Source organism: Antechinus flavipes, chromosome 4 (genome assembly GCF_016432865.1).
Source record: "Antechinus flavipes isolate AdamAnt ecotype Samford, QLD, Australia chromosome 4, AdamAnt_v2, whole genome shotgun sequence".
Classification (NCBI taxonomy): domain Eukaryota; kingdom Metazoa; phylum Chordata; class Mammalia; order Dasyuromorphia; family Dasyuridae; genus Antechinus; species Antechinus flavipes.
Genome location: NC_067401.1, coordinates 480,387,981 through 480,402,307, shown reverse-complemented (window position 1 = coordinate 480,402,307; position 14,327 = coordinate 480,387,981). Strand labels below are relative to the sequence as shown.

The 14,327-nt window shown below is 55.4% G+C and overlaps 1 protein-coding gene across 3 annotated transcripts in view; it reads left to right on the top strand.

Moving 5' to 3' along the window:
* The first annotated feature begins 1,650 nt into the window (after nucleotides 1-1,650).
* Nucleotides 1,651-14,327, top strand: part of RNF220 (ring finger protein 220) — a 247,401-nt gene continuing 234,724 nt past the window's right edge. For 2 of the 3 annotated variants that reach the window (XM_051999872.1, XM_051999871.1), the window contains exons 1-2: nucleotides 1,651-1,764; nucleotides 8,777-9,530. In XM_051999872.1, the coding sequence (XP_051855832.1) occupies nucleotides 8,906-9,530 (625 nt within the window). In that variant the 5' untranslated portion in view covers nucleotides 1,651-1,764; nucleotides 8,777-8,905. The remainder of the gene's footprint in view (nucleotides 1,765-8,776; nucleotides 9,531-14,327) is intronic. The other variant, XM_051999873.1, reaches the window with a different exon arrangement.

Sequence of the window (14,327 nt, the reverse complement as noted above, 5' to 3'; positions counted from 1 at the left end):
CCATAGGAAAAGGATGGGATTGGAAGTAGTACCTTAAACGCAGACCAGTAAGGGTAGATTGACTAGACCATCCAGTACATGAAGGGGAGTGATGTGCCATAATGCAGGAAGGCTAGGAAGGAGCCAGGCTGTAAAAGGTTTTAAATGCCAAATAGAGGGGTTTGTTTTTAAGCCTGTATTCATAGGGAGCCGCTGGGGTTTATTGAGTAGGGGACTTTAGGACTTTAGGACAATTACTTTAGCAGCTGTGTGGAGGATAAATTGGAGTAGAGAGAGACTTGTGACAAGGAGATAATTTAGGAGGTTGTTGTGTGAGAAGAGAGACAGGAATGTGAGAGATGATATGGAGGGATCCGTGACAAGATTGGGACCAGATTCTAACTGAGGAATTGAGAATATAACACAAATAGGAGGACCCAGAGGGCATGAACTGGTGGGTATCCTATCTGCCTAACACAGCGTCTGGCACATGAGAAGTATTTAATAAATATATACTAAAACGACTTGAATTCTGTGATTCTGGAAAGGGTCCACGTGTTCCATAAATGTAAATTGCTGTTAGTATTATTATTGCCAATCACAATAAATGATGAGCATGGTTACCTCTAGGACCCCGGGCTTTTAGGAAAACATTGCACGACTCTCCTGGCTCTTTGGGGAGAGAATTAGTGACATATCACTCCCATTTTCCAGAAAGGAAACCTGAGATCTTTGAAAGGGATGTGACAATGAGCTATCACCGGGGTTAGAATTTTGCATTAAAATAAAATGTAAAACGAGTGATTTCAAAGTGAAGCGATGAGTGACTCACAAACGGAATAGCAGGAGGTATAAAGCTCCCCCCGCCAGGCTCCTTCCTCCTTGTCCCATGGAGCCCTGACCCAGCCCTTTTCGCCAGGCTTCTGCCTTCGCCGACAGCCGCTTTTTCTCTAGCCGACAATTCTGTCTTTACTGTTTTAGTCAATTCTCGTTTCCACTTGAATTTCCTAACAGCCGTTCTTAGGGGAGCGGGCCCAGAGAAGGCTCGCTCCGAGGTGGTTTCAGGTGGGGCCGAGCTTGCCTGGCACGGAGCCCCGTCCTGGGGCTGGCTGGTAATCCGGGGCGGCTTTGCCCTTCCCTGGCGGTTGACAATTACTGCCCGTGATGGTGACATTTGAGGCCTTCCCTTTGGGCCACCATCGGGACCATCTCGGGGAGGCTGGCCATCAGGTCTGTTCTCCGGGAATGCCCCCGGCCCGGACTCCATTTCCCAGACTCCCTTAGTGTCCTAATGTATTCAGTGCTCACTGTGCCTCTGTATGTGTGTGTGTGCCTGTGTGCGTGTGCCTGTATGTGTGTGAGAGAGAAAAAGAGCAGAGAGAGAGAGAGAGAGAGAGAGAGAGAGAGAGAGAGAGAGAGAGAGAGAGAGAGAGCAGTGTCTGTGTGTGTGTCTGTGTGTGCGTGCGTGTGTGAGTGAGTGTGTGCGCGCCGCTCGCTCGCTGGCTCGCGGGAGTCCCTCGGAGAGTGGAGGCTCATTCACTGATTAGAGCCAGCGCGGAGAGGGCAGCACTGCTCCTTCTCTCCCTCGGAAGCTCTCGCTCTGTACATGCGATCCCCGGCAGCTGGCGAGCTCAAACAGGGGGCCAGCCGCCTGCTGCCGCTGCCGCCGCCGCCGCCGCCGTCGTCGCCGCCGCCGCTCAGCCGGGACTTTCCATGCCCCGCACTCTCCGCCTTGCTTCCCTCGCCTTCTGAAAAGTGCAGCCCCTCTCCAAAGGAATTTCCACGGTGAGGATGGAGCGCAGAACGGGGTGTGTGTGTGTGTGTGTGTGTGTGTGTGTGTGTGTGTGTGTGTGTGTACACAAGGTGGGGGGGAGAGAAGGGGACAGCAGGGTTGCTCGGGAACCGGGCTAACTTTCCGGGGTCGCTCTCCCGGGGCCCCCTGGGAGTCACACAGAATCCGCTCCCTAAACATTCGCCGACTTCGCTCTCCTACTCTCTAACTTTCCACCCGGAGTTTGTCTTATTTTGTTGTTGTTGTTTTGGTCTGGTTGGTGAGGTGGGGTGGAGGTGGGGGGTGGGAGTGGGTCGGGGGAGGGATCTAGGACGTGCTTGTTGGCCCAGTGTAGAGGGTGAGGGAAAAGCAAGGGAAAAGTGGGGTGGGGGTGCCTTTTCCACGTCTTCCCAACTGTCCTTTTTAACTTTGTTTGGGTCGGTTGCCAGACCGTCCTCTCCCCGCGCTCGGGGATGGGGGGCAGGAGGGTGGGAGGAAAGCAGGAAATTCCTGCTGATCCGGAGCTCGGAAACGGGGAGGGCTCCGCAGAGGTGTTGGCGTGGGGGGAAAGGTAGAAGCAGAGGGAGAAAGGGATTCGTACCCGCAAAGCACAAAAGGAGCCAGGGAACGAGGGATGGGGGAGCGAGGAAGCGAGTCGCCGGCTCCTGTGCAGCCCGGAGAAAGAGGGAGAAAGACGGAGGGCGAGGGCGAGAGGGGAGGCTGCAGAAAGGGACAGGGAGTTCTTTCGGGGAACCTCGGGTCCCTACTTGTGCCCGTTCACTTGGCGGCTAGAGGGGCAGGGGCGGGAAAGAGGCGGAGGAGGGCTGGCTTGAGGAAGGAAGCAGGGGCAAAGAGGCAGGTGCTGGGGGAGGTGAAGAAACCCCCAGGCCTGCCGCTGCCGCCCGGCCGCCCCGCTCCGCTCCGCTCGGTTCGGCTGCGGTGCCGGCCGGCCTTCTCGAAGTCTCCCGGGATTTTGTGGGGCTCGAGACCTTCTCCTGGAGCACGCTCGCCTCCAGACGAGCCTCCGTGTGTGTCCGTGTCTGTGCCCGTGCGGGTAGCGATGTCTCCCCCCCATATTGCTTTCTCTCCGACTTAGACTGAGCGATACTTTGCCCGTCCCCGACTTGGAGACAAAACTTTTCAAAGGGCCCTGGCGGCGGCTGCACCGACGCTGGGAGTCCCGCGGCCCCGCGACCTTTCCCAGCCCTCCTGCTCGCCTCCCCCTACACTCCGGGGCGGCCCCGGGCCAGTCCCCGGGACTCGATCGGGTCCCGGCCGTCTAGGTAGCCCTCCGGGTTTACCCCGAAGCCTCTTCCCTTGGCCGAAGCTACCTAGCAGCCCTGGGCCCGAAGCTTGGCTGCACTCGGCGCTGAGCCCGCCGCGCTGGGGGCTAGCCGACAGCTCGGTCGCAGAGACCACAGGGATAGAGGGGAAGGAAGCAAGCCAGCCAGCCAACGAGCGAGCGAGCGAGCGAGCGAGCGAGGGAGCCTGCCGGTCAGGGTTCTGGCACTCAGGTTAGTCGCCGTCCGAGCAGGGCTTAGCTTGGGGGCTCGGCTCGGCTCCACCGGCCTGCCTCTGGGGTTTGGGGAAGGGTGCGGCCCTCAGGGCGGAGGGGATCCCCAGGATCGCTCCTCAAGCTTCAATAACCCGATTCTTTCCCTCAGCCGGGGAAGTCAGTTTGCAGGTTAGCTCGTTTGCAGTTCTGCGGCAGGCAGGGCCACCCCGAGAGCGGCGAGAACGCAAAGATGCTGCTGCCTCCAGGCTCGAGGATGGGGGCTGCCCCCTTGTGCCGCAGGCCGCCTACTCCGCCAGAGGTTGGGGCAGCTAGGGCCTCGACTCCCCCCTCCCCCCTCCCGTCTCTTCCAGTCTCCCCTAGGAGCTTTCAACTGCGCTTGGAAGGGGCTGTTAGGAAACCCCAAGAAGGGGCTGGACTAAAAAAAAGGGGAGATGAGCGATATTTGAAACCACCAAGCTGATGTGCTGGGGGAGACCTTCCCGGGGGACGCCTCGCCCTTGCCGGTTCCCTTCCTCTCTGGCTTCGGCTCCCGGAAAAAAGGAGACCAGAAGAAAGGAAAGAGAGGAGAGGAAGGGCGAGGAGAGGAGAGGATGGAGGGAAGGATAGCAAAGGGGAGCGGCTAGAGCGGGCAGAAGCGGGAAGTCCCCGCACTGCTCCGCTCTTTCGTTAGGAACTAAACCCAGGCGGCGGCGGGGAAGACGGAGGGGGAGGCCCAGCGGCCGGCTAGGCAGGCGCTGGTTCTTCCTGCCACCAGGGTGGTCGGGGGCTCTTCTGGGAGTGAGCCCTGGGGCTGAGAGGCTGCACCCACCTGTTTGTCCCTGTGCAGTGAAGCTGGCCTGCTGGCCTGAGCCGGACTTACTGAACCCCCCCTCACTTCGGCACCCCTTCGCCCTTCTGCCCATCACTTCTCCCATTTATCCGTTCCCTCTCGCCCCTGACCCCCTCCAGGCGCCGCTCACACCTTGTCTGCCTCCGGGCCTGGGCTGCCACGGTTCCGGGCAGAGGAGAGAGGAGCCAGGGGCGGCGGCTTTCCGTGAAAGGTCTGTCGGAACGAAGGGAGGCCGCGCCGGGGCAGGGCGGGTTCAGAGCTCTCCCAATTCCTGGGGCTTCTGGCAAAGGGTCTGCTTGACCAGTGCGGCCCCGAGCGCGGCCTCCGGTTAGCCCCGAACTCCGCTCTGGGGCCCCTCGAGCCATTTCGTTTCGCAAAGTTGCAAGGTCACCATTTGGGTGCTGGGTTGCTCTTGAACGAATTTCTCCCTCCCTTTTACGAAGTTAGAGGTGAGAGCTCGGGGGAAGGCGGGCCAGGCAGGCCAGCGCCGAAGCGGGAGGCAGGGAGTTGGGGGCAGGGCGGGGGGCTTTTCTTTGGTTCCCCAGCTGGTGGTTGTGTCTCTGGCTGCTTGCTGAAGCGTGGGCCGAGCTTCCCGCGAGCGGGCGCGGGAGCCCTGCTGGGCCGGGCTCTGTCTGGGGGCCACGGTTTGCACCGGCTCGAAGGCGATGGCTCCATCCCCGGCTCTCGCGCAGGGCGGGCTCGGGCCCCGCCGGCAGGGAGGCGGCAGCAAGCTGCCTGAGCCCGAGTCACCCGGCCCCGAGCCCCGAAATGTGTCCACCTTTCTCTTCTTTCGTGCCTGGGGGAGTGGGGGCCAGCTCGGGGGGGTGCGGGTCAGGCCTCGGAAAACGGAGGCTGCCCTTGGGGTCTCGGGGACAGAAAGAATACTGTCCATCCGGGACACCTGAGAAGCCGGCGTTCGCCCGCTTGCCTTGCTGGTGGCTCGCTCCTTTCCCCTTCCACCCTGCTTCTGTCCTTTCCTCCCCGACTTCCTCTGGGGCCAGCTCCTCGCGCAGCCTCAGCGCTCTTTGTGCTCGGCCTCGCAAGTTGCCCGGGCATTTCGGCAAAGTTGAGTTTGGCCCGGAGGAAAGCTTCGGCTACGTATCCGTCCCCTCCCCAGACGAACAGAGGACCCAGGAGCAGTTCGGTTGGGAGGGCACCCCGCTGGCACCTGTTGTGAGACTGCGAGGAAAGGCGGCGCAGACAAACGAACGAAGGCCGCTAGTACGGTCGGACAGACGGACAGGAGGCCACCGGGAGCCGGCCGGGAGAGGAGCCCTCGCTGGGTCCGTGGCCGTGCGGCGGCCCTTCGAACCTGCTGCCGGAGGGGACTGGATGGGGCGGAGAGAAGAGTGTTCGACTCTGGCCCAGGGAAGGGCGGCGGCCGTGGCCGCAGTTCCCCGGGTCTCTTCAGCCGGGCCGCCGGGGGTGGAGAGGCGGACTCGGGAGTCCTGGCCTGGCCCACTTTCTCTCGGGCTTTGCCTTGGCTCTTCCTGAGCCAAGTGGCCCCTGCCAGGGTTCGGGCACTCCCAGCCCGCCTTCTCACCCCGGACTTTCGTTGCCCTCCTCCCGCCTTGTTTGCAGCCTATAGTCTGTCCGACAGTCAATCCCGCGGGTCTTTCTGGGGTCGGGCAGTTGGACCACTCATTAGGACTCCCTCTAACGGGGCTGTTTGCATTTCCCTTAACCAAAGCCGAGGCCTGGGCTTACCCCCTCTCCCACCAAAAGGAAAACCCCAGACCCTGCGTGGGGCGGCGGCGGCGGCGACGGCGGCTTCCAGCCCAACCAGTCCCGGGGCTGGTGCGCCCCCTTCCCCGCCCCAGCCCCCCTCCCCCCCAAGCCCCACAATCTCTTTGGCTTCGCGGATTGATCTCCCTCCTCGTTGAGTTAATTCAACAAAGACTTTTTGCGATCGCTTTGGAGTTTGTCTGAAGCCGGGGAAAAGGGGCTGGTGATTTATTCGGTTGCTTTTCGATTTCTGTCTTCAGCCCTTCTTTCTCCTCCTTTCAGCGGGGATGTCAGCTGTTATTACTGCCTATTGATCCCTTTGCAAAGTGAGAAGTGAGCTAAAATTAATGTCAATTCCACTGCTCCGATCAATAGCGGGAGTTATTTTAATCTGGATTTGCACGAGGCGCTAAATTAAAAAGCGTCAGCATAAGCGTCGCTGCCCCTCTCCCGCAGCCCCCTTGTTCGCAGCCCCTAGTTCGCAGCCCCTCACTCTTCTTCCTGCCCCTGGTTCTCAGTCCCTCGTTGGAAGCCCTACGTTCCCAACCCCTCACTCTCCTTCCTGCTTCTCCCAAGACCCACCCCCTCCCGGCCACCCAGAGCACCCCTCCACCCCCACTGATTAGCTGACAATCCATATTTTTTTAATTAAGAGGGTCAGTTAGTTTTCTTATTTGGGGCTCTGTATTTAAGTCCATGACATTTTGACATTAGGAGTGTATCAACTATAGATTTTCATAATGACTGCGGGCGGCTGCCTCTGCTTCTTCTGCCTCCTCCTCCTCCTCCTCTGCACAGTTTTCTGGGTGTGGGAGGCGGAGGGGGGAGGAGGAGAGAAGAACCCCGCAAGCGGCTTCTGGAAAGTGCAGGGAGGAATTGCAAACCCCAAACGGAAATGCTCCTGATTTATTCCCGGTGTAATGAAGTTTGCAAAAGAATCCGGAATTAGGGGTGAGTGATTCACAGGGTCCTTCCTTCTGCTGAGCTCGACTTGCTGCCTCGGCCGCCAGATTACTAATTTATGAAACACGTTGAGCAGAAGGAGGTGAAGCAGGAGAAAGCCAACAGAACTCGGCAAGAAGGGCTCGTTTTCGCTAGGGCCACATCATACCCTTCCACCACGGCTTCCCCCTCGTGTTTTTGCCGTTGTCCATTTTTCCCTCTCGGCCAGGGGGGAGCACGGCAGTCGCTGTGGGCCAACCAAGGGTCGTGTCTGGGTCTGGGATCCTAAAGGCAGGGCGACTCTGAGCAGCGGGACACACTCGCCCGGCTTCCCTCACTGGCTTTGTGGATCTGCATGTGCCGGGCGCAGGGTTCCTGAGCGGGGAAGCCTAACTAAGCTGTCCTGGCCAGAGCTTTCCTGCTTTGCTCGAACTTGACAGGAAAGTTATTTCAGATTTGGAAGAGAGAAAAATCCGTTAATGGGAGCTGCATAATCTGGTAATTTAGCCATGATGTCTAGAAGGAAGAGTGCCAAATGAGGAAGCGATCTGATGATGTCCACTCATTTTCACAATTAATAACAGTCATGGAAGCGGCTGGTACAGGATGGGAGAAGGAAATGTTATCATTAGGGCCAAGGATGGGATTTTATGCCATTTGTTAACCGAGGCTCCTCCATTCAAGGAATACAAAAGGGTTTCCATTAGAAAGATGCTCTTTGGGCACGGTTTAGTTGCAGTGAGTGACTCTTTAGATTCAAAGGGCGTGATTTCTGGCAGCCGGGGGTGCTGAGGTTTTTTTTTTAATCATATGGTGTTGTTCGGGTGCCCTTTGTGACTTTCTATTAATCATATCTTTTTTTTTTTTTTTTGAAGCGAATAGCCTCGTATTCACCTTATGCCATGCTCATTCCTGGTGTGTAGCCCCGCCTTGCAGAAACTACCAGGGGAAAAACTCTGGGGTGGCGAGAGCGAGCCGGGAATTGAAGAGCATCTTTCCCAACTCCCCACGTACTTTGGGGGGTCGTTTGAACATCAGGCTCTGCCTGGACCCAAAGAAGTGGGAAATTGGGTTACCATTTTGCTCGAAATGTTAATGACAGATTGAAGGCAGTTTCCAAATCTGCTTGAGTGCTTTAGGAACTAAAATTCCTGATCTTTTTTCTTGTCGTCGTCCCTGAAAGACACACACTTCCAGGGAGCATCTGCCAAGGACCCCACTTTCTGTTCTTTGCTGTTATTGGAGAGGCCGGGCACGTTAAAATAGAAGTCTTTGCTCAGCTACAGAATAGGGGGGGAGGCTATGTGTAGACAGAGGAATGCTCAAAATATCAGTTGTGGGGAAGCTGCATTTGGGAAAGAAAAAGTCCTTAACAATGTATGAAGTTGTGGGTCTGTGTGTGTGTGTGTGTATACACACACATGAGTATTAGACTATATACATAGATATACATGATGTCACCTGCTCACATACATAACATGTATCCATTGAAATTCACATTAGCATGACATTGGAGGGGGGAGAGCAAACGGGCAGGGTGTGGTGTGTGTGTGTGTGTGTGTGTGTGTGTGTGTGTGTGTGTTTGGGGGAGGGCCGTGTATGAAAAACAATTATAACCGCATCTGTTGTAGCCAAGCAGCTCTGGCTCGGGTGGGTGGGGTACGGAGACAGGATCCCTTGAAAAGCGGGTATATACGCTGACCTCATTTACCCAGGGAATATTGTATTGGGAGATTTGGTGTTTTTTTCCTCGCTGGGGCTCAGGCGCATTTCACCCGGAACGTGTAGGGACCAAAGTCAGCTACGCGTACATCACAGTAAGTTGTCTATTGATTTTTCTGAATGAAAACGGTCGGATGCTGCTGCTGCCCAGTGAGTCCTGAAGCCTGTGGTGTCTGCTCCCCAAGCGCCTGGAAGCCAGGAGGATGGAGTTGCAATCACTCGGGCTTTCCCTTTCTTCCTTTCCCTGACCTTCCTCCCTCCCCCTTTTTTTTTCTCTTTCATGTCCCTGCAGGTCTTGGAAGGGGATGATTCCCCAGTGATCTTCCCTGCCTCGACCCCAGGTGCTGCACTGCCTCCCTCCCTCCCTCCCTCCCAGGGAAGACCGTTTCTTGTCTGACTCCTGCCATCGAAAGAGACTCCGATGGACTTACACCGGGCAGCCTTCAAGATGGAGAACTCGTCCTACCTTCCCAACCCCCTGGCGTCGCCGGCCCTGATGGTGCTGGCGTCCACGGCGGAGGCCAGCCGGGACGCCTCCATTCCTTGCCAGCAGCCCCGACCCTTCGGGGTCCCCGTCTCCGTAGATAAGGATGTGCACATCCCCTTCACCAATGGCTCCTACACTTTTGCCTCCATGTACCACAGGCAAAGTGGGGTGCCCGGCACTTTTGCCAACCGTGACTTCCCCCCCTCCTTGCTGCACCTCCACCCGCAGTTTGCACCCCCCAATCTAGACTGTAGCCCCATCAGCATGCTGAACCACAGTGGCGTGGGGGCCTTCCGCCCCTTTGCCTCCACTGAGGATCGGGAGAGCTACCAGTCGGCCTTCACCCCCGCCAAGCGACTCAAGAACTGCCACGACACGGAGTCGCCCCACCTGCGCTTTTCGGACGCGGACGGCAAAGAGTATGACTTTGGGGCCCAGCTGCCCTCGGGCTCCCCCAGCTCCCTCAAGGTGGATGACACTGGCAAGAAGATCTTTGCCGTTTCCGGCCTCATTTCTGACCGGGAGACTTCGTCCAGCCCGGAGGACAGAAATGACAGATGTAAGTACGCAGTCCCCTGCATCCCTGTGCCCCTTCCCTTGGGTCAGCTTGGCCGAGTGCCGGCGCTCAACAGGTCAGCAGCGCCTCCGGCGCCCCTGCTGTAGAGGCTCGCTACCTGTCTGCCTCGCCTCGAGAGCTGGAGGCTGGGGGAGGGGGGACACCGAGGGAGGGGCTCCCCGTTACCTCTTCGGTGGGCAGCGGGGGATTCTGGATTGAACTGATGTGTGCGGGCCGCTGGCGGGGAGGCGGGCAGGTTCCCCGCCACCTGCCGGGTTGTCCTTGCGTGCTCGGTATTCCTTGGGGGTGCTGGGGGCAGGGGGAGCGCGTCCGTCCTTGGCCGGGCTGCGGAGGCAGCTTCTGGGCTCCGGGGTTCCTGGCCGGCTTCCCCTCGGGTCTCTAGATTTCTGGCTCTCTGCCACACTTAGCAGTCAGTCTACAATCCGCTGCCCGGCCCTACCTCTCGGCAGCAGATTGTGTGCAGCAGAGGCAATTAGGGACAGAGGCTGGTCAGCGCGGAACTCTGAAACAGTCCTATTCTCCTTGGTATTGGGGGGCTAGCCGGCTAGCGTGTTTGTGGGGATCCGAGACAGATCTATCAGCTCCTGGGGGGATCAGGTGCGTTCTCGTGACCTTTAGTGCCCTCTGTGGGCACTGACTGCTCCTTCCCGGGGCTCGATAAACAGCAACGAGCCTTGGCAGGGGAGGGGCCGGCTCCTGTGGCCCCTCCGCTGCCCCGCCCCATCCCCACCCCCACTCCCCAGCAGAACAGGACTCAGTTCGGAGCTTTGGGGCAGTATGGAGACGGAGTGGCTTTCTGCCAGCCCGAGGAGAATTTATGAAGCGAGGGGTTTTCTTTCCACCCATCCCTTTGTTCTTGGATTTTGCTTTGTTTTATTTTCTTAAGAAAACTACAGCTAAGGTTTTCTTTCCCCTCTTCTCTACTCTATTCCCTAACCCCCCCCCATCTCCCTGCAGCCCCCAACACGAATACCATTTTTTTCTCTTCACTTTATGATGCCGGGGAGAGTAATAGAGACGTTGCAACTCTCTCCCCTGTCGGCCCTGCTTCCTCTGGCTGTCTCCTTGAATTAGGCACTGTGTTAACTTCCCAGCGCTAAAAGGCATCTGCCTAAACCCAGCGTACCTTTTCAATAAAAGTCATCATAAAATCAACCTGCCTTGTAAATCCATCGCTCTTTGGTTTTGAAATATGTTGTGAGTGTGTCTTTTATGTCAGCGTCTGCAAGCCTAGGACCTTTCCACTTAGGAAGGAGGCTGCCGTCGCCGACAGCACCACAGTGAGCTGGGGCTCTCACTCACTTTTGCTCCAGCTCTTCTTCCCCCTCTCACTTTCAGTGACTCACATCTGGCTGGGCCGCTGGCCGCCCTTTCGCTCTGCTCTGGCTCTCTGGAGAAGCCTGACTTGGGGGAGGACTGGGGGGCTTTCCTGTTATCCTGCCTCCCCGTTAGCGGGGGAGAAGGCGCAGAGAAGTGGGGTTCGCTCCCCCTTGCTCAGACTGTCCTAGGGACACATGAGGAAGGCTGCTGCCTCCTTTCCCCTGGCAGCACCACTTAGAAATGAAACTGACTTAAGACGTTGAAGGGATTGGGATTCCTCTTCCCTCGGTTATTCTCCCCCCTTTTCTCCCCAACCTCCATCAGGCAAACACCCAGAGAAGGCAAAAGAACTCCTAGATGTGGAGATCCATTCCCCCTGCGGGTGTCACGGCCATAACTCTTCCCTTGCCTGGTGTGCATTGTGTGTGCTGTGCCTTCCCCCACGAGATGGATACCTACCTCACACAGGAATACGCCTGGGTGGAGAAAAAATGAAATGAGGCTGTCTCCCAAAGTGAAATGGAATTCTGACCTTGAAATTAATGAGATGCTGATCAGCAGGGAGGGGAAACCTCTTCATTTCAAATTTGAGTAGTAGAGAAACTGCGAGAGCCCTTTCCCCTTAGCTTAATTTATGTTGAACAGTCTTGCCTTTTCCAGAGGACTTCTCTCCTCCTTCCTCCCTCCACTGCCCCCCCCAAACGAAGCCTCTAGTCATGAAGGGGTATAGCTTCTTTGCACAGCCAGATGGTTCTATTAACATAGAGGAAAAAAAGAAAAACAAAATTTAAGTTGGGATCAGGTCTCGACCCAGAGTTCTGTTGAATGTCTGAGGAAAGAAGACCCTAGCATAGGAGTCTGGAACTCCCTTGGAGGGAGCTGGAAGAGGGGGGCTTCCACCTTCTCTTGACCTTGTTTTAGGGAGCAGATCAGTGCTTCACTGTAGCCTCATGGGACGGATGGGGGGGGGTGGCTGGTGCTTTTTTCTGAGGAATCTTCATAAAACAGGAGGAAAATCTTTTTCTTTTGAGAAGGCAGCATGTCAAGGTCTGCGGTGGCTTCTTGGCTCCTGTCATACTCTGATGGGGGCGCGAGGATTTATGGGCTGTTTTATGTAAATACATATTTAAGAGCCGTTAGAAAGCCTGATTATTCCCACTAGACGCCTTTCAGGCCCTCCCTACAGAACCTCCTTGAAATAAGTACTATTTCTGAGATAATCAAGGAACAGCGTACCAGAATGTCTCCCAGACCCAGCTGGAGCTGGGTAGGTAAAGGTGGAGCCAGAATATGGGTAGAGAGTAGGGGCGGGCTTGGATCTGGCTGGCTGCTGCTCACTGAGTATTTGAATTTTTCATTCTATGGTGACTAATTCTTCAGAGTATTTTTCAAACTTGTAACTCCTTTGTGTTCTTTTCCAGAAAATGTAAAAAAGTTATTTTTTCTAATTCAAAAATGAGGACTACAACAAAATTCCTGCAGAACTAAGGAACTGGAGTTTCAGTGGACCAGGTTCCAGCTCAGTTTAGAGGTCTAGAACCTTGGAAAATGGGTTTTGTATTGGAAAGCCTAGCATGATCTTTGCCATCCTGTGCCCAGTTATGGGAGTAGATGTGAAAGAAGTGACCAGAACATGCCTCTGTGTGTCTGGGTGGGGTAGAAATATACGTTTTCTTATCTTTTAATTTTTTGGTTGAAATCTTCTGTTTTTACACTGCCTTCCTTTCCAATCGTATATTTCCTCTCTCTCGCCAATGAGCCATCTCTTTTAAGTAAAAGGGAAAAAAAAGCAGTTTAGTAAAATGGACCAGCATCTGACAGACAGCATGTGCAATGTTCCATGGCCATTGTGTCCCCTCCATCCCCCCACTTCTGCAAAGAAGGGAAGAAGATGCCTTTTCTCATTTCTTATTCAGGGCCAAGCTCAGTCACTATGCTAATAAGAATGCTTGTTTTCCTTTTCTTGTTCTTCCCATTTACATGTCTCTAGTCATCCTGGCAATGCCGTTACTTGTTTTCTTGGTTCTGCTAGCTCCTCTTTGCATCAGTTCTTGTCTACTGGTGTTTCTTCTAATTCTCTCTCATTGCTGTACTGCTTTTCACGGTGCAGTAATATTTCCTCCCATTTATGTGCCACAGTTTGTTCAGCCGCTGATGGGAATCTGCTTTGTTTTCATTTCTTTGCTACTATGACAACCATTAAAAAAAAAAGGCCAAAAAAGCTCATGAAGTGTTTGGCCTGCTCTTGGTTGAAAGCTGGGCTTCTCCAGGGGACATGTGGACACTCCAAAGTAGGGGGGTATCCTTCCCCTCAGCCTGGGATTTCTGGATCTCTTTTTTTCCCCACCAAATTCACCAGTATTTCTGTTTTAAAGGTTTCATGGTGCTGAGAAGTTGTTTTCCTCTGGTCTGTCTGTCCTGGAAAGGGAGCAGGTGGGTCCTGGAAGGGCAACATCTTTAGCAGAGGAGCTAAGGATGGAGTCAGGAAAATTTTTTTTTTATTTTTTGCTTCCACTTCCAGACTCCTTGTCTGAGGAAAAGTATGGTCACCATGTGTTGTGGAGGACTATGGATCTGTTTCCCAAGGTCTGCCCTTTGAATCCGGGCATCTTTATCCAAGGATTCTGGCTGGTGTCTGCCACCACCTCCATAGTTATTGCCCACTCTAGGTTATTTTGATAGACATTGGGTTTTTGATTCTGTCTGTGGGTTGGTTTGTGGGTTTCCTCAGGGTTCGTTCCTATGGATGGGCAAGCTCTTCAAGACCCATATTTCTGCTCTGATTGCTTCCTTGCCCTCAGAACCTTTCTCCCCACCAGTTCATGCTACCACAGTTGTAGTTGCCCAGCACATCCCCTCTCCTGTCTTCAGATATGAGTTCTAGTTCTCTAAACTGGAACTTGTCAAGACTGCCAAGGTTGGGGCTCAGATCTGATGGGTGTGGAGAGCATCATCAGTTAATAAACATTTATTAAGTACCTTCTGTGTGCCAGGTCCCGTGCTAAATCCCTACAATGAAAGGTAAAAAAGAATCCCTGCTCTCCAGGAGCTCCCAGTCTAATTAATGGGCAGAACAAGAGCTGCCTGCCCTTTCTTCCTGCTCCCCTTGACAGGAACCGCACACAGTAATGTTTCCCCCCCAGAGTCCTGAGGTTGGCCCGCTCACTTGACTCCCCTTTGCCTCGGCAATTTCCCGGGCAGCTCTCATTGAAAGCTCTCTTCAGGCAACCAAAGGAATGAGCACTCGGGGAAGGTCAGGCTGTGCTGCCTCTGAGCTCCACAGTCGGCTCCGTTGGCGCTTCTTTGTGTTGGCCTCTGAAGCAGCAGTTTGGGAAACGCTCGATGGGCCCCTGGGGCCCCGGGCCCCCCTGAAGGGGGTGGACTGCACTGCCGCTTAGGTGGAGTTTGGTGGGGGCGGGGACTGGGTGTAGCCATTCTGCCTTCTCTGAGGGTCCCTTG